The sequence below is a fragment of the Peromyscus maniculatus genome, chromosome 19, assembly GCF_049852395.1.
Source record: "Peromyscus maniculatus bairdii isolate BWxNUB_F1_BW_parent chromosome 19, HU_Pman_BW_mat_3.1, whole genome shotgun sequence".
NCBI lineage: Eukaryota > Metazoa > Chordata > Mammalia > Rodentia > Cricetidae > Peromyscus > Peromyscus maniculatus.
Window position 1 is genome coordinate 28,728,037 of NC_134870.1, and position 25,286 is coordinate 28,753,322.

At 38.6% G+C, this 25,286-nt stretch overlaps 1 protein-coding gene across 11 annotated transcripts in view; it reads left to right on the forward strand.

The window, feature by feature from the left end:
- The window catches only part of LOC102915851 (protocadherin alpha-C2), a 261,085-nt gene that overhangs the window by 88,474 nt on the left and 147,325 nt on the right, over positions 1–25,286 (forward strand). Inside the window, exon 1 of one of the 11 annotated variants that reach the window (XM_076555035.1) lies at positions 4,864–7,375. The exons of 9 other annotated variants lie outside the window; for them this stretch is intronic. In XM_076555035.1, coding sequence (XP_076411150.1) covers positions 4,982–7,375 — 2,394 coding nt within the window. In that variant the 5' untranslated portion in view covers positions 4,864–4,981. Of the gene's footprint in view, positions 1–4,863; positions 7,376–25,286 lie in introns of those variants that run through there. One more of the 11 variants, XM_006996104.4, reaches the window with a different exon arrangement.

Genomic DNA, 25,286 nt, shown 5'->3' on the forward strand with positions numbered 1-25,286 from the left:
CTGTGGTAGAAATGGATTGAGGAAACCATATGCTAATCCAGACTAGCAAAGAGAAGCATCCAGATAATGATTGACTCAATATAAATGATAAAGCCAGTCATGGTGGAACACACCTTTAATCCCCAGGACTCTGGAGGCAGAGGCAGGAGGTTCTCTTTGAGTTTGAGGTCAGTCTGGTTTATACAATGAGCTCTAGGACAGACAGCATGAACTACATAGAGAGACCCTGTCTCAAGAAAAAAAAATAAGAGAAAGATAAATGAAGTAGAATAAGGTAGGAAAGCCCAATTATTACATATGGATTTATTATCTACTGATTTATTTAAAGCACTGCTTGTACTGCATATTTGCCAATCATTTGCTACTTGGAACAGAATGACCTGAAGAAATAGCTGAAACAATGGGTTATTTCTCTTAATAACCTGCTGATTGCCACTTATGCTTCTGTAAAATCTCACATACTTGTTTGCCCTACCTTGTGGGTGTAGAGTATAAAATGAGAATGCAAACCGGAACCATGACCAAGGCTTTTCAGGAACTGTCCTGGCTTTTGCCACCAGTGACATCTCTTCTCATTGGTGTGGGGATGTTTATGCCAGAAAGATTTCCCCAACAAAAATGTAGTGGCATCTATATTTTTAGTTTGGTGTACTGGCGTAAATGGCTTGTATGTGTTTGAGCAGGTAGGAATTGGGAGCGACACTTAAGAATCTGTTCCTAACTTAAGAACCTTTGTACTGGAATAGCATTGTGATTCAAAAGGTAGTTCTAGAACCCAGAGTGGGTAGTTATACACACACACTGACGAATAATTCCTTCCAGAAAAACGTAAGTCAATGAAAGGACAGAAATCACCAAGAGACAGATGGAAAAATGAAAAGTGATAGTGAGGAAAATGATTTAGGTAAGCACACATGTTAATTCCTAACATGCTGTAACAAATGATCACAAATCATTGGGAGGAGACATTTGTCTCACAGTTTTTGAAGCCAGAAGTCCAAAGTGAAGACATAAAGCATTTGTAGGAATCAAGGAACTGTATCCATTAGAAGAATAAAGCATGATAGAAATAATAGAGCAGGAGAAAAAAAATTATTCTTTGCTTCTGTTGGTTTCTGGTGGCTGTTGATATTCCTTGGCTTGTGACTACATCACTTTTCTATCTTTAGAGTCACATTGCTGTCTCTTTTTCATGTCTTCTTATCTGTGTTTTTGTTTAATAAGGACACATGTAATGGCACTGATGCTTGACCTGGATTCTTCAAAATAAATTATTCTCAATTTAATTACAATAGTTACTATGTAAAGTTATATCCATGAGTCTTAAGATGTGGGTACATCTTTTGAGGTACCACTATTCAATCTTCTGTAGTAGTAGGTTTAGAAAGATAGAAAGTAGGTAATGCTTCTGCTCTCAAGACTGGGTCTTGGAAATCTGACTGGGGGTAATGTGAGAGTAAGTAAAACAGGAGCAAAGTAGAAGCCAAGATGGGGTCAAGTGGGCTGTATGCTTGGATAGAGACATGGCAGCCCCTTCCCAATACTCAGCACTTTTATTATATGCTAGGAGAAGAAGGGAGTGGCCAGCTAATCTTGGAAGGGAATCTCATGAAGCGTGGTGTACATGCAGTCTTCTGGAGCAAGGGAACTGTTGGTAGAGCCTCCTTCATGGCTGCTTTCTTAGTGAAAAGGTCAACTGTTATACAAGCATCCTAGTCTTGGGCACGGGCAAGGCTGTACCATTCCCTTATCTGTGAGACCTGTAGACATGGCTTTGCTCTTGTCAAGAGTGCATACCCAGGACTTCACCTGCTCTCTGAAAGGTAACCAAGGTTGGAACTCAGAATGTGATGTATCAAGTGAATGTTAGGGGTTAGAAGTGAAGAAAAGAGGATGAATAAAATATTTTTTTTCTGCATGTTAAAGGTGTTTGAGTGCAGGGCGTTTACGCTCCAACCCCACAGTTCCCCAGAATTTTCTTGAGTGCGAGTAGCAGGAAATATTAGATAGAAGGATTTAGATTGTGGAGATAAACAGATAGAAAATACAGCCTTGAGAGGGCCTGGAACCTATTCCAACAGGCCCTGACTGTCTCTGCCCTAGGTATTTATAGAAACGCCAAGGGGTGGAGCAAAAGACCCCCCCCCCCAGCACAGCCAAGTGTAGACTGTCTCTGACACCTGCACTCAGGCCCGTGGTCCAATCACCCTCTCTATGCAGACCTGCTGGGTAAAGCCACGAGGAACCTGAGAATGGGCTCTCACATTTGAGCATCCTAGTAGTGTGAAGAAAAGAAGCAAGGAAAGGAGATAATAGAGACAAGGCAAGCAGCATGGAAATGAAGATGGAGATAATAAGACTAAACAGGAAAATAAAAAAAATATTTTAATCAGAGCATAGGGCTGGCCTACACTGAGGGGCAGATGGCAGAGTGGTTAAGAGCACTTGTTGCTCTCATAGTGGTTGACAACCATCCAGGGAATTGAATGCCCTCTTCTGTCCTCCATGGGCACCAGGCATGCACATGTGCACATGTGTACATGAAGACAAAATATACACATAAAATAAAATAAATTGATAAAAGAATAGATAGTATAAATAAATGTCACCATAGGAAGAAAGCCCTTGATTTCATGCTTGATTTATCTTCGTGGAAGAACCATCAAGTCACATGGTAGAAAAGAAGTTGAGAAATTGAGAAACAAAAGAAAACATGAAAAAATGTCTTTAAGTAAGAGAAATACTAATATTTGAGTGTCCAAATGAGGTAAAGGAATGCCAATATCTAGAGTCACCATGGATAATAAACAGCTTTAAACTGAAGATCAATAGGAAGAATACTTAACTGTGTTGGAAACTGAAGGGAATGTTTGAGAAGTAAGATAAATGTGGTGATATGTTATGTACCCTAATAAACTTTGACTGAAGATCAGAGAACAGAACAAGCCACTAGATTAAACATAGAGGCCAGCCAGTGGTGGCACACACCTTTAATCTTAGCACCCAGGAGGCAGAGGTCTGTCTGGATCTCTGTAAGTTCAAAGCTACCCTGGACTATGTGAGATTGACTCAGTCTAGGAGAGAAACAGAGCCAGGTAGTGGTGGCACAAGCCTTTAACCCCAATCCTTGTGAGTCATGTGCCTTTAATCCCAGCACTTGAAATCTCATGCCTTTGCTTGGGAAGCACACATGCCTTTAAATCCCAGGAAGTGAAGGCTGGGTGGAGAAATGTATATAAGTTTTGAGGAGACAGGAAGGGTTTTTAAGGCTGAGGTGTTGGTGAGGTAAGAGGTGGTGGCTATGGCTTGTTTCTTTGTCTCTCTGATCTTCAGGCAAATTTTATTAGGGTATACAATACATCACCACAATAGACAGAAGATTGATCCTAGGGTGTCTAAAGGGCATACTGCCAATGGTTGATTTATGTGGAGAGGTAAGTGATGTGCTGTGTGTACAGCCTGGTAGACATGAAGGATTAGGAAGAATCAAGGGACTATTCCCATGACAAGAGTAAAGCATGTAGTAGAAATAATGGAACAGGAGAATATTGTATGAGCAAGAGAATACAATACTCCAAACAGATTTTCAGAGGTGAGTAGAGATGCAGAAATGAACCCAATGGTAATGTTCTATAGAGTTGTTCACAGACAAGGCAATGTAATACTTGAATATATAACTCATAATATAAAATTGGAGCCATATATAATTTACATTTACTTTTAAGATTTTTTGTTTGTATATTTTATGTATATGGGTGCTCTGTCTGCATGTATGCCTGCACACCAGAAGAGGGCATCAGATTCCATTATAGATGGTTGTAAGCCAATATATGGTTGTCAGGAATTGAATTCAGGACCTCTAGAAGAGCAGCCAGTGCTCTTAACTGCTGAGCCATCTTTCAAACCTCTACACTTACAACATATAAAATAAATATTTCATTGTACTGTTTGACATGGAACTTTATGCCTTGGTAGCTATAATAACAGGTAACAGTAATGTTCTTTTGCTGCTGATGTCATTGTCTAGCTTCTGTCATGTACTTGGAAAAATCAGAATTAAACAATACCAGGGTTTCTTCTACTGCTGATGAAATTCAGGTGTGGTAGGTAAAAAAGCAAGTTTATCCTACTGGCAATAGCTTAAATTATACTAAATAATAGAATGTTAGTTCTTGGTATGCTTTCTACAAGGTAAACTGAAAATATTAAAACATTGTTTTAGAGAGATTGTCGTGTATTCATGTACACACACAAATATACTACATGTAGACACATCCTTTAAAGTACAAACGTTTCATCCACCCTTGGAACTTATGAACAAAGTGTATTATTTGAGATCTAGTATGTAACTGCCCACCTTCCACCTCATGTGTTTTATTTGGTCATTACGTTTCCATTTGGAATTAATGACTGTTAATGGGAGAAGGCCTTGAAACTATTACAGGAAAAGAAAATTGTCAACAAAACCTGCATGACTACGAGAACTGGAGACCTGTTACACCAAAGCCAAATGTATAATGTTCTCTAATTTGAAAATTTACACACACATGCGCGCGCGCGCGCACACACACACACACACACACACACACACACACACACATAAGTTTGTGGGACAGTGCAAGACATATACCACTTGTTTAATAACATCTGATGCTGATAGAGTAATCATTCACTGTTCCTAGAAGGACAATATTTACCTCCTAAATATGTACTTGCAATGAAAAAGTCAGAAAATGCAAGGAGTAAAGGCTTTTATCAATGGAAAACAAGAAGACCCAGTGAGCACTGCACTTACACATTTATGCCTCATGATGTCGCTCTTCACTGAGAACTTTCTTTTGGGGCAAAGAAAGTCACTTCCTTCAGAGAACTCGTTGTGAATTCTACAGTACTAGGACGCCGTCAAACCAGTTTTTGAGAGGCGGTTTCAGGTAAGATATTCCGTATATTGTAGCTATCACTGCAACTTTCTGCGTGTACCATGTTGTTATCCTGGCAAAGTCGCCCAGGATCCAGGTGCCTCCTGCTCTGGCATCTGCTCCTCGCAGCCTGGCGGGCCGGGAGCGGCCAGCTCCACTACTCCATCCCCGAGGAGGCCAAACACGGAACCTTCGTGGGCCGCATCGCTCAGGATCTGGGGCTGGAGCTGGCGGAGCTGGTGCCCCGCCTGTTCAGGGTGGCGTCCAAGGACCGCGGGGACCTTCTGGAGGTAAATCTGCAGAATGGCATTTTGTTTGTGAATTCTCGGATCGACCGGGAGGCGCTGTGCGGGCGGAGCGCAGAGTGTAGCATCCACTTGGAAGTGATCGTGGACCGGCCGCTGCAGGTTTTCCACGTGGAGGTGGAGGTGAGGGACATTAACGACAACCCGCCTGTGTTCCCTGAAACCAAGAAAAGCATAATGATTGCAGAATCGAGACCTCCAGAAACTAGATTTCCACTAGATGGCGCATCCGATGCAGATATCGGAGTCAATTCCGCTTTGACCTACCGATTGGATCCTAGTGATTATTTCGCTTTGGGCACGCAAAACAACCATGAGCGAACTTCTTCCTTATCACTTGTGTTAAAAAAATCATTGGACAGAGAAGAAATTCAGGAACATAGTTTATTACTAACAGCTAGTGACGGAGGCAAACCGGAGCTGACTGGTACAGTTCAGCTACTGATCACTGTCCTCGATGTGAACGACAACGCTCCGGAGTTCGATCAGTTCATTTATAAAGTCAGAGTGTTAGAGAACGCACGTAATGGAACTTTGGTGATTAACTTAAACGCCACAGATCCCGACGAGGGTACAAATGGAGACATAATCTACTCCTTCAGGCGGCCTGTGTCCCCTGCGGTGGAACATGCATTTAGTATAGATACCAATAGCGGGGAAGTTAGAACGAAAGGCCAACTGGACTTCGAAGAAAATAAATTATATGAGATACCCGTGGAGGCAGTGGACAAAGGGAATATCCCAATGACAGGCCATTGTACCCTTCTGGTGGATGTACTAGATGTAAACGATAACGCACCAGAGATAACAATTACTTCCCTGTCACTCCCAGTTAGAGAAGATGCCCAGCCAAGCACTGTCATAGCTCTGGTCAGTGTATCCGACCATGACTCCGGTGACAATGGGCAGGTGACCTGCTCCCTGACCCCTCACGTCCCATTCAAGCTGGTGTCCACCTTCAAGAATTACTATTCACTTGTGCTGGACAGCGCCCTGGACCGAGAAACCACCGCTGACTACAAGGTGGTGGTGACAGCCCGGGACGGGGGCTCACCCTCGCTGTGGGCCACAGCCAGCGTGTCCGTGGAGGTGGCTGATGTGAACGACAACGCGCCCACGTTCCCGCAGCCCGAATACACGGTGTTCGTGAAGGAGAACAACCCGCCTGGCGCGCACATCTTCACGGTGTCCGCCGTGGACGCTGACGCGCAGGAGAACGCGCTGGTGTCCTACTCGCTGGTGGAGAGGAGGGTGGGCGAGCGCTTGCTGTCTAGCTATGTGTCTGTGCACGCTGAGAGCGGCAAGGTGTTTGCGCTGCAGCCTCTGGACCATGAGGAGCTGGAGCTGCTGCAGTTCCAGGTGAGCGCGCGGGATGCTGGTGTGCCTTCCCTGGGCAGCAATGTGACTCTGCAGGTGTTTGTGCTGGATGAGAATGACAATGCTCCCACGCTGCTGCCCCACCCAGCTGTGGGAGCCGGTGGATCAGTGAGCGAGATTGTGTCTAGGTCAGTGGGTTCAGGGCACGTAGTGGCGAAGGTGCGAGCAGTGGATGCGGATTCTGGTTACAATGCGTGGCTGTCTTATGAGCTGCAGTCGGCGGCAGGGGGCATGCGCAGTCCGTTCCGCGTGGGTCTGTACACGGGTGAGATCAGCACGACGCGCACCCTGGATGAAGCTGATGTACCGCGCCAGCGTCTGTTGGTCCTGGTTAAGGACCATGGTGAACCTGCGTTGACCTCCACAGCCACAGTGCTGGTGTCTCTGGTGGAGAATGGCCAGGCACCTAAGATCTCTTCCCTAGCTTCTGAGAGCACTGCATCTTCTGAGGCGTCGCTGGTGACTGTCAACATCTACCTGATCATCGCCATCTGCGCGGTGTCCAGCCTGTTGGTGCTCACGCTGCTGCTGTACACCGCGCTGCACTGCTCGGCGACGCCCACCGGGGGCGCGTGTAGTCCGGGGAAGCCCGTGCTGGTGTGCTCCAGCGAGGTGGGGACCTGGTCATACTCTCAGCAGAGGCGGCAGAGGGTGTGCTCTGGAGAGGGTCCGCCCAAGACTGACCTCATGGCCTTCAGCCCCAGTCTCCCTCCAGTGCTAGGCTCTGTAGAGGAGACGTCCCAGAAAGAAAGGCATGTAGAACATTTGAAAGAGGTAAGTTCATAATATAAAGCATTGTTTTCACTTATTTTAACCTTCCTTTCCTTTATTTTTCTCTTTCTTTCTTTTCCTTTTCCCTTTCTTTTTTTTCCTTTTACTTTTTTTTTCTTTTTTTGAGGCAGGGTTTTACTATGTAGACCCTGCTGTCCTGGAACTCTCTTTGTAGACCAGGCTGGCCTTGAACTTACAGAGATCCGCCTGCCTCTGCCTCCCGAGTGCTGGAATTAAAGGCGTGGGCCACCACTGCCTGGCCTATTTTTAACCTTTCTAACATTTGTACATTTAGGATATTTTCCCTCTCACTCTTTAGTCTAATTAAAAATTTTCTCATCCTTGCTGTCCTTAACAATTTCATTGCTGACTTTGGATTGGTCATTCACTAATGAAATATTGTCAGAAACTGTACTAAAGTGTCGTAGTCTGAAAAACCCCCCACAATTTCTTGTGTTTCCAAAAATTATTTTATGTGTGTGGGTTTTTTTCCCCCAGAATGTGTCTATGGCCCCCATGCATTTCATGCCTGAAGTAGCCAGAAGAGGGCGTCAGAACACCTGGAACTGGAGTTAGAGGTGGTTGTGAGCTACCATGTAGGTGCTGGGAACTGAACCCAGGTCCTCTGGAAGAGCAGACAGTGTTCTTAACCACTGAGTCATCTCTCCAGCACTCTGTGTTTTTTTTAATTTGAATTCTTTTGTGTGTTTTAATTTTGATAAACTTCTTTGTATAAGTATTATTGCTAACTATATAACACATTTACCTCTAATTTCTATGAATTGACTTGTTTTGAAATATAAGCATTAAAAATTTATATATTAAAATGTATCTCATTTTTCTTTTATGGACTCCAAGGTCTGTAGGTTCAATTAAAAAGGTTCTTAAATGTTATACAGAAATTCATTTGGTTTAGATGTGGCTCAGCAGATGAGCTGTATGTAGGGTATGACATGCTCCGGATCCTATAACCAGTGCCAGAAAAAATACAATAATTTACTAATTAAACACTTATTCAGTGTTCTATTTGCCAGCCACACTCTAGACATTAGCAATTTTTCAGGGAAGTTTGTTGTTTTGTGTAAATCCAAATATGCATTTGGTGTCATTTTCCCTGTGCCAGAAGGTTTCCTTTAATATTTATTGTAGTGCTTCTACTCTGCCAACAAATTCACTCAGATTCTTCTTTACCAGGTATAGTTGAGTGGGAGATATATATATATCTCCATGTGTAGTTTCTGGTGAGAAACTGCTGTCGGTCTTACCTGTGTCCCTGTATATGTGCCCTTCCTGGGTTCCTATGGTTACTTTCCAAAGTGTCTTTTTAAAATCACTGAAGTCTAAATATTGATTATATGTTCCTTAATGGGGTTTTCTCTATATTAGTTTGTTTGGGGTTTATTGATGCTCTAGGATCGGTGGACTTAATGTTTTCACCAAATTTGTGGAATTTCAGCCATACTTCTTCAAATGTTTTCCCCCTCTTTGTGGGACTCCAATTGCACATTGGACATATTTTGGACTACTTGGCATTGTTTTGCAGGTGACTAAAACTTTCTTCATTTTTTGTGTCTTTTCTTTCCCTGTTCCTCACTTTGGATAGCTTTGATTATTATGTTTTCAGGTTCACTGATCTTGCTTTTTGTGTTGCTATAGCTGATAATCTTCATCAGAATTTTTACATTTCATACAGTGTATCTTGTATTCATGTAAGATTCTCTTTGGTCCCTATTATGTTCATTTTTGGTCCCTATTCTTTAAAAATGTATTATTATTGTACGTGTATTTGTATGCATGGTGTGTGTGTGTGTGTGTGTGTGTGTGTGTGTGTGTGTGTGTGTGTACATGTAGAGATAAAAGGACAACTTTCCTGGAATTAGTTCTCTCCTTCCATTCCTTTTTGTTTGTTTTTGCTTTTTCAAGACTGGGTTTCTCTGTCTAACAACCTGTCCTGGAACTCACTTTGTAGAGCAGGCTAGCTTTGAACACACAGAGATTCCTTTGGTTCCAGAGTGATGAGATTAAAGGTGTGCACCACTGTCACCTGGCAACTCCCTTACAATCTTTATGTGGGCTATGGGGATCAAACTCATGTTGCTAGAGTTGCATCAAAAGTGCTCTTACCCACCAAGCCATCTTCCTGGCCCTGTCTCTATTCTTGAGTATATGTGTATATTCATAGTAGATGTTTAACACTCTTTTGAGACAAGGTTTATCTGTATATCCCTGGCTGTCCTGGAACTCACTCTGTAGACCAAGCTGGCCTTGAACTTAGAAATCCACCTGCCTCTGTCTTCTGAGTGCTGGGATTTGAAGTTTGTGCCACTCTGCCCTGAAGCTTTAACACTATTGTCTGCTGATTTGAACATTTTGTCATTACTTGGTTGGCTTCTTCTGTTGATTTTCTTCCTGCATGAATTTTATTTTCTTTGTGTAACCTGCCTGTATTGTTGGTTGGTACATCTGGGATTCCAAATGTAGTGGCATCTTTAAACATGGACAGGAATACCACTGTGCATCTTATAATTGGCACTAAACATTCTTCAAACCACAGCACAGCTATTCACAACAAAGAATTACAATCTCAAAGTGTCAATCATGCTGCTTAAAGAACATTGGACTTGGTGCTTTCTTAATGCACCTTCTCCCTGAAGACATTACCCAGTGCTCTGTCTTAAGATGTCTTCTTCCCTGACTGGTGGGAGCTTGAACATTTCTAGTCTGTGTGAGTTCTCTAAATTATTTTACTTAAACATCTTTAGTTAGTGTTTCTACAGCTTTTGTGGAGTTTCACCCAATGCACATAAATATTAATATTCAACCAAAGATTACATAAGACCCTACTGCTGATGCCCAGAGATCATTTCTATGAATTTCTTAGTCCTGTACTCTTCTCTGCAAATTCTATTTTCCTGGACCTTTGTACTGTGACTTGTGCATCTCCTGTGCAGTGAGGCCCCTGAGCTCTGTTATTTTTCTTCTTCATATGTGTCATCATAGAAATTACTTCTGATGGTGAGATGAGGGCAATCCTAGGGCTCACCTCATTTGTTTCCTCTATCTCCTCTAAACTACCATTGTACTTTTCTTATTTTTTTTAATCATGGGATAACAAATTCATAAACCGTTAAATATTACTCCATAATATATATCTACCATATTTATTTCTTTTAACTGAATTCCAAAGTACTTCATATTAAAGACAACAAACTTGTCTTAAAACCAGAATCTGTTTGGATATTTGTTTGTCTATATCTATACTATCAATGTTTATTCATGACATGAGGTATAATTCTTAGTAAAAACATGTAAGTAAATATTGCTTTTTAATGAGATAACAGCTTTATTTTTTTGAGACACTATTTCTTTGTGTAGCTTTGGCACCTTTCCTGGAACTCACTCTGTAGCCTGAATTCACAGAGATCTGCCTGCCTCTGCCTGGGATTAAAGGCATGCATCATCACTACCAGGCTAAAATTTTGATATCTAATATATTTTCATTTTATGTGTGGAAGTGCCTGACTGTGTGTCTTTGTACCACATGCATGCAAAGCCCACAGAGGCAAAGAAGGCATCTGACTACCTGTGACTAGAGTTACAGATGGTTGTGAGCCTTTATGTAGGTGCTGGGAATTGAACCCCGGTCCCCTATAAGAGCAGCCAGTGCTCTTAACCAGAGAGCCATCTCTCCTGTCCCAAAAGATTTATTTTAATGTAAAATTTATATCATTTATGTTTAGTACAATACCCAATATGCTTGATCACAGGTTCCCACTTTATTCAGTGCTTTCTCACTATTTTACTTTGCTATTCCCTTTTCTAACTTTTCTGGTTTTGATGATATAATTCAATGATTGCCTATTATCTTCCTCCTTCTAATTTAGAAGTCTTAGGATAGATTTTGTTTCTAAATAATGAACACTTCCTTGTCCTAGTCACATCAGTATATGTTTATTATGAGGTGTAACACACTGACTGGAAAAAGATTAAACACATAGGTATGTTGTAATCAATGTTTGAAAACAAGGAATATCAATCTCAAAGTTCTAGAACATTTCTAGCACTCCACAAGCCCTTTCCTGTTTTTTTTCTTTTCCTTTCTTTCTTTTCTTTTCTTTTCTTTTTTTTTCAAGACAGGGTTTCTCTGTGTAGCTTTGCGCCTTTCCTGGAACTCACTTGGTAGCCCAGGCTGGCCTCAAACTCACAGAGATCCGCCTGCCTCTGCCTCCCGAGTGCTGGGATTAAAGGCATGCGCCACCACCGCCCGGCAGGCCCCTTTCTGATACCTACCTTTCCTAATTGTTCTAGTTTCCCAAAGCTAAACATTATTTTATTATAATGATTATCATTACTTTGTAAAAGAGTTTAATTTAGCTCTTATTAATGTTGATACAAATCAAAATTCAAAGTAAAATTTCTCTTCTGTTTCATTTCACCTAGTATTTTGTTTCTAAGATTTTCTGTGTTGTTGTGTATGATTGTAATTTATCCATTTCTTTAGAGTAGCTTATTGAATAAACAGACAAAATTTCACTAGAAGTATTTTTGACATCTTGTCTTTTTTTTTGGTTATGGGTTCTATGATCACTCTCTGAATCTGTTAATCGAATTTGCATATATTTCTCTATCTATACATATAAGATTGAAATTGCTGGGCTGTAGGTTATGGTGATAGTTGTTTTTAATTCTCAACTTGATGCAAATCTAGAATTGCCTGTGAAGAAGGGGTTTTCTTTGTTCATAAATAATTTTTGAAATTAAAATATAATTACATCATTTCCCCCTTCCCTTTTCCTACCTCTAGCCCTTCCCATGTATCACCTTGCTCTCTTTCAAATTCATGGCCTCTATTTCTTTAATTGTTATTATATGTGATATATATATATATATATATATATATATATATATATATATATATATATATATATATTCCCAATATAATAAAACCTGCTCAATATGTATATTACCTGTATGTGTATGAGTTCAGGGCTGACCATTTGATTTTGGATAACTAATTTGGGTGAAGATTATTTTTACCACTCTTTAATTGACTATAATTCTTCATCTAGGATTGAGGCCCCATAAGATTTATCCCTTTTATGTTAGTGTGTTTTTTGGTGTCATTCTTGTTCAGGTCTTGTTTAGGCAGCTGTGTTGATAAGACTTCATGAGTGTAACTTCTCTGATGTTTCTAGGACTCAAAATCCGACAGCAAACTCCTGTTCCTCTGTCTTTAACAATATTTCTGCTCCTTTTCAGGTAGGATCTCTGGGCCTTAGGTAGAGGAGTTGTGTATCAGTTGTATTAATTGGAGCTGGGCACCACATGGTCACTAGTTGTCTGCATTTTGATTGGTTGTGGTTTCATGTAATGTTCTATATCTGTTTAAAGAAGCAATTTCTTTGATGAGGGTTGAGATCTATATACCTTATCAGTGGGTATGAATACAAATAGAATGTAGTTATGAATTATACTGGTTTAGTGAAGTGGCAATTGTAGGTTCTAATCCAAGAGCCATGATTTCACTAGGTACCAGGCATAGTTTCCTCTTGTTGAATGAGCCTTAATTCCAATTAGAAAGTGGTTGGTTACTGCCAAGTATGCATGCTACCTTTGCAGCCTTAGGGATATTGCACCATGATGGTCATTGTTTTAATTCACAGGCATCATATCTGGGTAAGGACTATTGGTTCCTTCCCACCTTGGAAACTTGCATGGCACCTTCTGGTACCATGAAAGCTAGATCCTAGGGAGGAGGCTTTCAAGTCAGAACCATCTCAGATCCTCCAAGTTCTGTATCCAAAATACATGGCATCTTTAGCAACAGAGACTTACTTTAACCTTTGGGAGGCAACCAAGGGCAGCAGCAATAGTCTATGTTTTGAGAGTCTCTTGGACAACCTTAACCAAGAATTTAAAATGGGACATCTCATGCCTGATATGGGGGTTTTGCTAGATAGTAATGGCTGTTGGGGGAAATGTAATTTCCCAGATGATAAAATGTAATTTAAATTGTATTTGTGTATTTTTATACAGCTTATATGTTTTAGATGTAATTTTAGGAAGACAGAGAATAATATGATTCCTTATGCCCCTTTCAGACATCTTTACTATTATTTTACCCTCCTCCTTCCTTCTTCTGCATTAATCTCCTTATCTCTCCCTAATTAAAGCCCCTCCCTGTAGTTGGAAGTTTTCCTGTGTCCTGGCTGGCTGGCAGTCAGGACAAATCTCTCCCAGTCCTTTTTTTGTGTGTGTCCTGCTTGTTCATTTTGGGCAACATATTGTCAGTAGTCAATGTAAGTGCACTTTCTTGCCCAATGGCTAATTTTTGACACAATGAAAGCAAACTCCATAAGGAGTTTCTTCAATGCCCATCATTTTATCTGAAGTGGATTTGTGCTGCCAGGAGCAGACATGTTTCTTTGTCATAAAAAAGAAAAAAATCTGTTACTAAAACATTTTAAATGCCATATTCTGCAAATCTCTGAAGTGTTTGAAGATGACCAGTCTATCTAAAATATATCTCTGTTTGATCTTGAAAACATACATAATATGACTACAAGTTTCATTGTAATGACTATTAATTTGCATTTCTTATATGCTAATTAGTTGGTAATGATAACTTTCAAGGACTAGCAATTTGCATTACATTGTTAAAAAACTATATAGGTACAATATCTTGAACAATATTAGAAATATATGTACAGTATTTTCTAACAAAATTAATCTCAACTTTGTATCAATATACAAAATTTGTATACAATATACAAAAATCCAATCCAATGTAAAATATTTAAAACTAGGAGTTGTCTTTGAAAAGTAGATTCAATTATCTACCTTTTTATCTTATCATATCCATATTCTCTTTTTTCTTTTCAGAGTAGTCAATAATTTACCCTTTATTCTATTATTTCTACATCTTTTTTACAGTAGATTAAATAATCTACTTCTTATCTATATCTTCTTTTTTTTCAAACAAGAAACTTAACTCTAATCTCCTTTGTTTAGTTTTTTTCCTAACCATTAACAATAGCAACTTTTAACCAACCATCCTAAACAATGACAGTTATCCATAACCCATTGAAAGACCAAAAACCACCCAGCCCAACTCTTGGGAATGTGGGTGTTGTGTTCTTAAAATTATTTCCTGCTGATTGGGGACAAAGGCATCTTTAAGGGACCCTGAAAAGAAAATTTTTGAGTTAATTGTCAAATCATGGGAGAGTTAGCTGTATCATTTGTTGTCCAGTCTCTATATAATGAAAAATGCAGGGCTTGTCTCAAGTCCTTGCTCAAGTAGTCTGTGAGGCTAGATCATCTCAGCAACCCATCTCAAAATTGGCCTGAGCAGTTTGTAGTCCACAGCTGATCTTTGGGTGGTGTTTGACAGCTTGGAGGCACTATCATTGCCCTGATGGAATCATTGTTGTGGGGCTGCATCATCTTTTTTGAGACTTCAAAGTTGCTGTTAGGTGTGGTCATGGTCCCCTGTAGAAAACTGATAGAAACTCAAACCTGAAATCATGTACAGGAAGTTAGATGAAGCCTTTTTCTAGGATTAGTTAGTACTCTATATGACCATTATTATCAGACAAAAGTTTAATATATATGTAAATCTTATATATAGATACATACCTTAAGAAAAGTTTTAAAGAGTCAAAATAAAACCAAAGAATTACGAGATGGGTGGCAATAGAATAGTCCCTCAATTTTGGTTTTTCTTCTGTCCCATGTCAGGTGGCCCTTCTGACATGATACACAGATTTTACATTTTCTTGCATGCTTGGGTTTAGAGAAGGAGTGAGCCCCACTCCAACTTCAAAGCCAGATTTAATTTTTAATTAAACTGGGAATACATAAAGACCATTTGCATTATATGTCTGTAGAGAAGAGCAAAAACAAACATTTAGGAAGATTTATGAAATTTTATATGTGATATACCAAAGAGCAATTTATTATTTTTCTTGGAACATTTTTTTTTTCTGAATGATTTGTCCTTTTTCTTCATATGTCTCATTTGTCCTGTGTTCTTCAGATTCCTTAGCCTTCATTCTCCTGAAAGACAAAAACAAAAACCCTTCCCCAAGCCTAACTTTGGGGAGGTTCCCTTTTGGCAAGTTATATCTAATTAAATGAAAAGCATTTGTTAATGGTATTAGTTAGTTTAAATTGAATGGTCATTCTGGTTGATGAACCATCACCTCTTCTAATTAAGAGGTCTCTCTTGTTCAAATCAAACCTTTATCAATTTTGGTGATATTCATAACTTTTCTTCTTCTGTGAAAACAAAAGCAAAACCTTGTCCCCAATGTAATACATATTCTGATTTCCATTCTGAGGTCAGCACATCTTTAAAGTATATAGGCTGATTTAATTCTGTAGTTTTTTTCTATTTTCCAATGTCTCTCCACAGCTTTTGTTCTTTTCTCATTAGCACTGAGAAAATTCAAAGTTAATAAAGCATTATACAATCTATTTCTATTTTTTTGTTACTCCTTTCTGTTTATTATCATATTTTTAGAGTTCAATTTGATCTTTCTATGACTGCTTGGCCTGTAGGATTGTGTGGTATACCTGTAATATGCTTTATATTATAACAAGCAAAAAATGTTTCATTTTACCAGAGACATATGCTGGAGCATTGTCAGTTTTAATTTGTACAGGTATACCCATGATGGCCATAGCTTTTGGTAAATGTGTGATTACAGAATCAGCCTTCTCTGAACTCAGAGCAGTTGCCCATTGGAATCCTGAATAGGTATCAATGGTGTGGTGTACATATTTCAGTTTTCCAAATTCTACAAAATGAAACACATCCATCTGCCTGATTTCATTCCTCTGAGTACCCTTTGGGTTACATCCTGCTGGTAGTGGAGTTTGATTGTCAAAAGAACATGTAGGACATTTTCTTATAATTTCCTTGGCTTGTTGCCAGATTATAAAAAACATTTAAACCCTTTTTTAAACCCTTACTATTGACATAATGTTTTTTTTATGAAATTCTGAGGCCTCCAGCACATTTCCTGTTAATAGTTGATCAATCTCATCATTTCCTTGTGCTAGAGGGCCTGGCAGACCTGTATGGGATTGGATATGAGTTATATAAAAGGATAATTCCTATTCCTGATTATATCCTGTAACTGAATAAATGACAAAGTTAATTCTGACTCATCAGGGAGAAACTCTGCAGTCTCAATATGTAAGACCACTCTTTCATCATACTGAGAGTCAGTAACTATGTTGAGAGGTTCCCAAAAATCCATTAATACCATCAGAATAGCATATAATTCTGATTTTTGAACCAAATTAAAAGGACTTTGAACCACTTTACTTGAATTTTCTTATTTGTAACTTGCCTTTTTTTTTGTTTGTTTGCATCTGTATAAAATGTTAGGGCTCCAGATATAGATGTTTCTCATAGAATGTGAGGCAGAATCCAATCAGCTTTTTTTATATGTTGAATTCTATCAGTTTGGGGATATTTGCTGTTAATCTCTCCCAGAAAATTACTGCAAGCTCTTTGCCAAGGTTCACTTTCTGCCCATAATTTGTCAATGTCATCATTAGTTAAAGGTACTACAATTTCTGCTTGGTTTATTCCTGCTAATTGATAAAGTCTCAATTTTCCTTTTAAAATCAAGTCAGAGGTCTTTTCCACATAACTTTTAAATTTTTTACTCTGTCTATTTGGTATAAATATCCATTCCAATATAATATTTTCTCTCTGTATTAAAATTCCTGTAGGAGACTGCTTAGAGGGTAAAATAACCAGAATGCAATCAAGTTCTGGATCCACACAATTCATATATGCATCCTGTATTTTCTTTTCCACCAAAGCCAATTCTCTTTCAGCTTCAGCCTATAACTTTCTTGGACTATTAAAGTCTTGTCTCCCTCTAAGATTTTGAACAAATTACTCAGATTATCATTTTTTACCCCAACAGTGGTCCATAGATAGGAAATGTCTCCAAATAATCTTTGTGAGTCATTAAGAGTCCATAATTGATCTCTCCTAATTTGTACCTTTTGGGCCTGTAGTTCCTCTGTTGTTAAAGGTCATTGCTTAACCCATACAGGCTCGTCTGTTAACTATTTGAAAGGTAGCATTGTTGGTGTCTTTGAAAAATCAGCAGCTATTGTGCCCTGCTCTTGTACAATCTGGATGGTCAGTGACTGTTCTTTATAATACATTCTAACATTTTTTTTAGAAACATATGTTAGTTTATGGTTTGTTTCTGAGGTTAGAGGAATGTTAATCTGAGTATCCCATTGTTGTAATAAATCACATCCCCATAGATTTATAGCTTTATTAGCCACATATGGCTTTTATTTTCCTCTCTGCCCTTCTATACATTTGATCCCTCTTGTGCTCTGTTTCATTTGAGATAATGTTCCAATCCCTAACAGCTGAACATTTACCTCCTGAAAAAACCATTTGGATGCCAAGATTCTGGTGCACTATTGTTATGTCTGCACCTGTGTCTACAAGACCTTCAATGAGAATGTCATTTATTCATATTTTTAATTTTTGTCTTTGTTCATTTATAGAAGTTTGCCAAAAAATTGCTTTATTGTTTCTCCTGAATTTTTTGTTCTCTCTGCTGTAGATGTTCTATTATCCCAAGCAATATGGTATTGTACAATAAGCATTAGGTTATTTCATTGCTCTGAAAAGGGGTTTCTTCTATAATGGCAGGAAAGGATTGAACTGAATTTGCCATGGGAGCCTGCAAGAGGCCTCCTTAGGAAGTTTTCCAATGGCAAAAGCAGAGGATTACCTTGTCTGTCTGTTGTTGATCTGCATTTGTTAGTCCAATGTTTACCTTTACCATACCTTCTGCATAATCCAGAAAGGAGAGTTCTGTTGCCATTGTTCCTTGAAAAAGCATTGTGTCTAGGAATGCCATTTACAATCCCTTTTTAGGTGACCTTGTTTACCACAATTAAAGCACCTGACATTATTATTTTTTCAAACCTCTGGAAATTACCTCGCTTATCCAAGTATCCTCATGGTCATGAGATTCAATATTAATTGTATCTTGGATCCATTTTTCCAAGGGTGCAGATCTTCCCTTTAATGGTATAATTACCCTTTTGCACTGTGCATTAGCATTTTCAGAAGCCAGATACTCAATTGATTCAATTATTATCTGTCTAGCCTCTGAATTTTGTATCATTCTATTTACTGCTGAAGACATCCTTTGTAAGAAATTGTGAATATTCTTTTGGGCCCTGTATAACTTTTGTAAATCATTCAATTTTCTTTCCTACTTCAATTCTGTCCAAGCGTTCAAGGCTGCCATTTGGTATAAAATTAGGGTGTGGTCATCATATAAAGATTTTCTTTGTATATCAGCATAATTGCCTTCTCTAAGAAGTTGATCTTGGGAAATTTCCATACCTCTAGCCCTACATCATTGTTCTATCGTCTTAACCTCCTCTTTCTATCAGGTCCTCTATTGTAACTGGGTTCCAGCCTCTAAAACAGCTGACATCAAATCTTTCCAGTCTCAAGGGAATTCTATTACAAGTTGACCATGAGTTTAACATCTGCTTTACAAATGGAGAATGCATACCATATGAGACTATAGCTTCCTTGAATCTCTTCAAATCTAACATTTGCACAGTAGTCAAATCAACTTGTACACAGCCTTGAGCATCTAGCAGTTCCTGTAAGGTTACCAGATAGATTAAGGTTGGCTGTTTGAAAGCCTTAGGCTGTTTCTCCACCACTTACAATGCAACACTGAGATAGGTTCACCATTAAATTCTTCTGTCTGGGTCTGAATATCTCTATAATCTGTTTTAACAAGTTTTTCTAAAACTTTTATCTGGGCACTCATATTAACCAACCTTTTTAATGATCAAACAAATAATATTAATAATTGCTGTTATGTAAATCCCATCAATATTAATTATCCTCTCATTCAATTGTTCCATTTTCAGACTGCCTAATGTGTTATCAGAGACCAAATTCCCTCCATTGTAAAAATGTTTTCCATTTTTTAATGTGGGACAAAAAGTTCTCTTTTTTACTAATTTCTCCCTTTAAGACACCTTAACTGACTCACCAACTCTGCTGACTGCATAGAACAATAGAAGCCAAGTTAGTTTCAATGTAGCTATGTAGTGTGGTAGCAGTCCAAGATGGGGATCCAATGAGAACTCACAACCCACCAGGAGAGAAGCCAAAGAGACTCTGGCCCATGTAGGGTGGAGACTCCAGCTGTATGCAGCTTGGGCCTAATCCTCAGGCAAGTGGCTTTTTTGTGAATTCATGCCATAAACATTGGGTCACCAGATGCAACATGAATTGCTAATCAGTATTATTAATAAAAAACCTGGATTCAGATTTTGGGGTAAAGGCAGAAAGATCATAGGAATAGAACAAGCCATCCACAAGTTCTTACTGCTAGGAAATCCTCAGCCCTAGAAGGCTACTTCTGTGCCCTGCCATCTTACTTCCTCTCTCCAGTCAGCTACATTGCTTCCTCTTTCCACCAAGCTCTATCACTTCCTGTCTGTCTGTCTAGATCTCCAGACCTCTATGGTTAACTAGTGCTCAGATTAAAGGCATGTGCTACCACACCTGGCTCTGTTCCCAGTGTGGCCTTGAACTCACAGAGATCTGGATGAATCTCTGCCTCCCAAATGCTAGGATTAAAGGTGTATGCTACCTGTGCCTGACCTCTATGTTTAATATAGTGGCCACTTTGTCCTCTGATCCCCCAACAAGCTTTATTAGTTAGAGCACAAATAAAATAGCACCATAGCTAAGAATGTTGAGCAATACTTTAAATGTCTTTCAGCCATTTGAGATTCTTCTGGGGCCAAGTTGGGCAGGTCTTCCCCGGAATGGCTGGTGCCTAGGGATAGGACCAAGGGGCAAGCCTTTCTGGGTATGCCATAGTCATCTGATAAGATACAGGAAGTTATTCCAATTTTTTTGTATCTGTTGAGATTTGCTTTGTGACAAGATATGTGGTCAAATTTAGAGAAGGTTCCATGAGGTCCTGAGAAGAAGGTATATTCTTTTGTGTTTGGGTCAAATGTTCTAAAAATGTCAAGTCCATTTGAGTCACATTATCTATTAGTTCCCTTATTTCTCTGATGAGTTTTTGTCTGGTAGACTTGTCCATTGTTGAGAGTGGGGTGTTGAATCTCCCACTATTAGTATGTGGGGTTTGATATATGATTTAAGCTTTAGCAATGTTTCTTTTACAAATGTGGGTGCCCTTGTGTTTGGGGCATAAATGTTCAGAATTTAGACTTCATCTTGATGGATTTTTCCTGTGATGAATATGAAATGTCCTTCTCCATCTCTTTTGATTAATTTTAGTTTGGAATCTATTAGGATAGCTACACCAACTTGTTTCTTATACCCATTTGATTGGAAAATCTTTTCCTAACTCTTTTCTCTGAGGTATTGTCTGTCCTTGAAGTTGAGCTGTGTTTCTTTTATGTAGCAGAAGGATGGATCCTGTTTTCATACCCATTCTGTTAGCCTGTGTCTTTTTATAGATGAATTGAGTTCATTGATATTGAGATGTTATTGACCAATGATTGCTAATTCTTGTTATTTTTGGTTTTGTTATTGTTGTTGGTTGTGTGTGTGTGTGTGTGTGTGTGTGTGTGTGTGTGTGTGTGTGTGTGTGTGTGTGTGTTTCCCATCTTTGGGTTTTGCTAGTATGATATTATCTATTGTGTGTATTTTTGTGGGTGCAGCTTTCTTCCTTGGTTTGGAATTTTCCTTCTAGTACTTTTTGTATGGCTGCATTTGTGGATAGGTATTGCTTAAATCTGGTATGTCATGGAATATCTTATTTTCTTCATCTATGGTAATTGAAAGTTTTGCTGGGTATAGTTTTCTGTGCTGGTGTCTGTGGACTCTTAGTGTCTGCAAAACATCTGTCCAGGACCTTCTTTCTGGCTTTCAGAGTCTCCATTGAGAAGTTGGGTATAATTCTGATAGATCTGTTACTTGGACTTTTACCTTTGCACTTTTAATATTCTTTCTTTATTCTGTATGTTCTGTGTTTTGATTATTATGTGGTAAGGGAACTTTTTTTTGGGTCCAGTCTATTTGGTGTTCTGTAAGCTTCTTGTACCTTCATACGTATGTCCTTCTTTAGGTTGGGAAAGTTTTCATCTATGATTTTATTGAATGTATTTTCTATGTCTTTGAGGTGGAATTATTCTCCTTCTTCTATCCCTATTATTCTTAGGTTAGGTCTTTTCATGATGCCCTAGATTTCCTGAATGTTTTGTGTAGATGTAACCAACCGTCTTATTAAATAAGAAACACAGAAACAATGTAAAAGAGAAAGCCGAGAAGTCAGAGCTCAGAGCTAAAATCTCACCCTTCCTCCTGCTGTCCCAGCTTCGCGAAAAGAGACTTATTTCCTGTCGGTTCGTTTTTTTAAAGTATGTTGTTCTGCCTTCTCATTGGTTGTAAACCCAAACACATGACTGCCTCGTCACTGTCTGAATGTACAGCCCCCTAGGTCTTAAAGGCATATGTCTCCAATGCTGGCTGTATCCCTGAACACACAGAGATCTTATGGGATTAAAGGCGTGTGCCACCACCGCCACACTCTTGCTATGGCTCTAATAGCTCTGACCCTGAACACACAGATATCTATGGGATTAAAGGCGTGTGCCACCACCGCCACACTCTTGCTATGGCTCTAATAGCTCTGACTCCCAGACAACTTTATTTATTAACATACAATCAAAATAATAATTCAGTACAATTAGATTATCACCACATTTCCCCTTTTCTATTTTAATAAAAAGAAAAAGAAAGCAAAAGGTTATAACTAACAAAAGAAAAACTATATACAAAAGTACAATAACTATATACAATATATACAAGTAATAAATACCTAAACAGGTATTTGACAAATCAGAGAAAATAATTCCATTATCTATCCTATTTTGGTAAATCCAAGATGTATCTAATGCACTTTCTATCCTAATTAATTTTCAACTATAACTAACTAATCTTCAACCATAACTAACTAATCTTCAACTCCCTCAGAGACCCAAGAAGGGAATAATAGTAGCTAACAAAAATAAAAACAGGAAGGGCATGCAAGCAACTTCCAAAAAATTTTGTGAGTTGACAGAAACAGCCAGCTGCCTGGGCAGTCACCTGAGGTTTCTCCGCAGTGTTGGGGCATCATCTTCAGCCTATAGGCTTAGTGTATCTGACAGACTCATTTGTGAAGTAGGATGTACACAAGGTCAACAGTTCAACCTCACATTGGGTGAGAGCAGTCCACGTACCAGAAACACCTGAATTCCACTAGTGTCCTGTCATGATTCAGGATTTTAAATTCTGGAAATTGTTGACAGTTTTTTAATTCAGCTGTCCATTCTTCTTGGCTGTGTATATATGGCTTCATCTCAGCATCCCCTTCTTCTCCACATCCCTCTATTAAATGCCAGTCTACTTTTGAGAGGCATGAGCTTTCAGCTGCTGTTCCATTGTACAACAGAATCCATCGGCCCTCTGCCTGTTAAGCTGCCTTCGAAGAAAAGGGCACCGTACCTTTTCCGGATGCGAAGGCCACTTCAGGGATGGGGCCATATTGTCCTGGCCTCAGAAGATGCCTTTTGATAAAGCCATAACCACACTTGTTTTGGCAAGAATCAGTAGTCCCTTGTTTCGTGATCTGTCTGTCCATTTTGTCCTGTTGATTCAAGGATACTTTGTTGTCCAGTGGCTAACTTTTGCCAGAATGAAAGTTGACTCCATATGCAGTTTCTTCAATGCCCATATTTTCTCTAAAGTAGATTGGTACTGCCAGGAGCCGACATGTCTCAAAAAAGAAAAATTTTCTAAGTTATTAAAACATTTTAAATGCCATATTCTGTAGATCTCTGAAGGGTTTGAAGATGACCTGTCTAAAACATCTCTGCTCAATTTTTAAAACATATCCAATATGACTACAAGTTCTATGATAATGTCTAACTACTAGCTTTCATTTCTTTATATCCTAATAGTTGATAATAATAACATTCAAGGATCAGAAATTTGCATTACATTGTTAAATGGATGGAATAAATACAATTAGAAATATACATATAGCATTTTCTAACAATATCAGTTTCAAATTTGTGTACAATATAAAACAATTCAATCCAATGTAAAGTATTTAAAACTAGTAATTGTCTTTCTCTTTTCTTTCTTCTTTTTCTTTCTTCCTTTCTTTCTTTCTTTCTTTCTTTCTTTTTTTTTTAAACAAGAACCTTAAATCTAATCTCCTTTGCTTAGCCTTTTTCCTAACCCTTGACAATAACTTGTAACCAACCCCCCTAAATACTGAAAATTATCCCAGACCCAAAACCCATTAAAAAGACCAAAAAACCACCCGCCCCACACCACCTCTTTGGGAATGTGGGTGTCGTATTCTTAAAATTGCTTCCTGCTGGGTATGGGCGAAGTTTTCTTTATCCTGAAAGAAAAATTTTAGGTTAATTGTCAAATTCTAGGAGAGGTAACTATATCCTTCATTATCCAGTCTGTGTATAATGCCAAAGTTTAGGGTTTATCTCAAGTCCTTATTCAAGTAGTCTTTGAGACTGGATCATCTCAGCTAGTCATCTCAAATTTGCTCTGAGCATCTTATAGTTCAAAGCTAATCTATGGATGATGTTTGTCAGCTTAATGATATTATTATTGTCCACGTGGAATTGTTGTTGTTGTGGGGCCCCATCTTCTTTCTGGAGACTTCAGTTGATGTTAGGCCTGGCCATGATTTCCTGCAGAAAACTGATAAGAGACTCGAACACAAAAACATATATATGCAGCTAGCCTTTTTTATAGAATTAGTTAGTACTCTATGTGACCATTCATATCTTAACAAAGTTTAAAATGTATATATATATATATATATATATTAATCTTGTAAATTTTGATATAAAATTTATACTTTGAGAAAAGTTTAAAGAATCAGAATAGAATCAAAGAGTTGAGATTAGTAATAGAATAGTCCCTTAATTAATTTTGCTTTTGTCCTGTACCATAGCAGAAGATGGCTCTTATTCTGGCATGATACAGGGAGTTTGCATTTTCCTTTTAACAACATGCTTGATTTTAAAGAAGGAGAGAGCCATTCTCCAACTCCAAAGTCAGCTTTAAATTTTAATTGAACTGGGACTATTAGAAAACCAAGAGTGTTAAATCTTTAGAGAAAAGCAGAAACAAACATTTAGGAAGACATAAAATTTTTTTAGATAATATATACCCATACACCGTTTCACTCTGTTTCTTGGGATAGATGATTTGTCCCTTTTCTTCAGTTGTCTCATTTGTCCAGTGTTCTTCAGATTCCTTAACCTTCATTCTCCTAAAAGACAAAAACAAAAACCTTTCCCCAAGACTAATTTTGGGGATGTTCCTTTTTGGCAAGTTATTATCTGATGAAATGAAAAGGCATGTTTTATTGATACAAGTTAGTTTAAATTGGATGTTCATGCTGGTTGATGAACTATCACCTCCTCTAATTAAGAGGTGTCTCTTGTTCAAATCGAACCTTTATCAATTTTGATGGTACCCACAGCTTATCTTCTCCTGTAGAAACAAAAGCAAAACCACGTCCCCAATGTAATACATACCCTGGTTTCCATTCTGAGGTCAGCACATCCTTAAAGTATATAGGCTGATTTAATTCTGTAGTTTTTTCTATTATCCAATGTCTCTCTGCAGCTGTTGTTCCTTTCTCATTGGCATTCAGAAAATTCAAAGTTAGAAGAGCATTATGCAGTCTATTTCTGGGGGTTTTTGTTACCCATTTCTGTTTATTTAGCATATCCTTTAGAGTTCTGTTTGATCTTTCTATAACTGCTTGACCTGTAGGATTATGTGGTATGCCTGTAATATGCTTTATATTGTAATAAGCAAAAA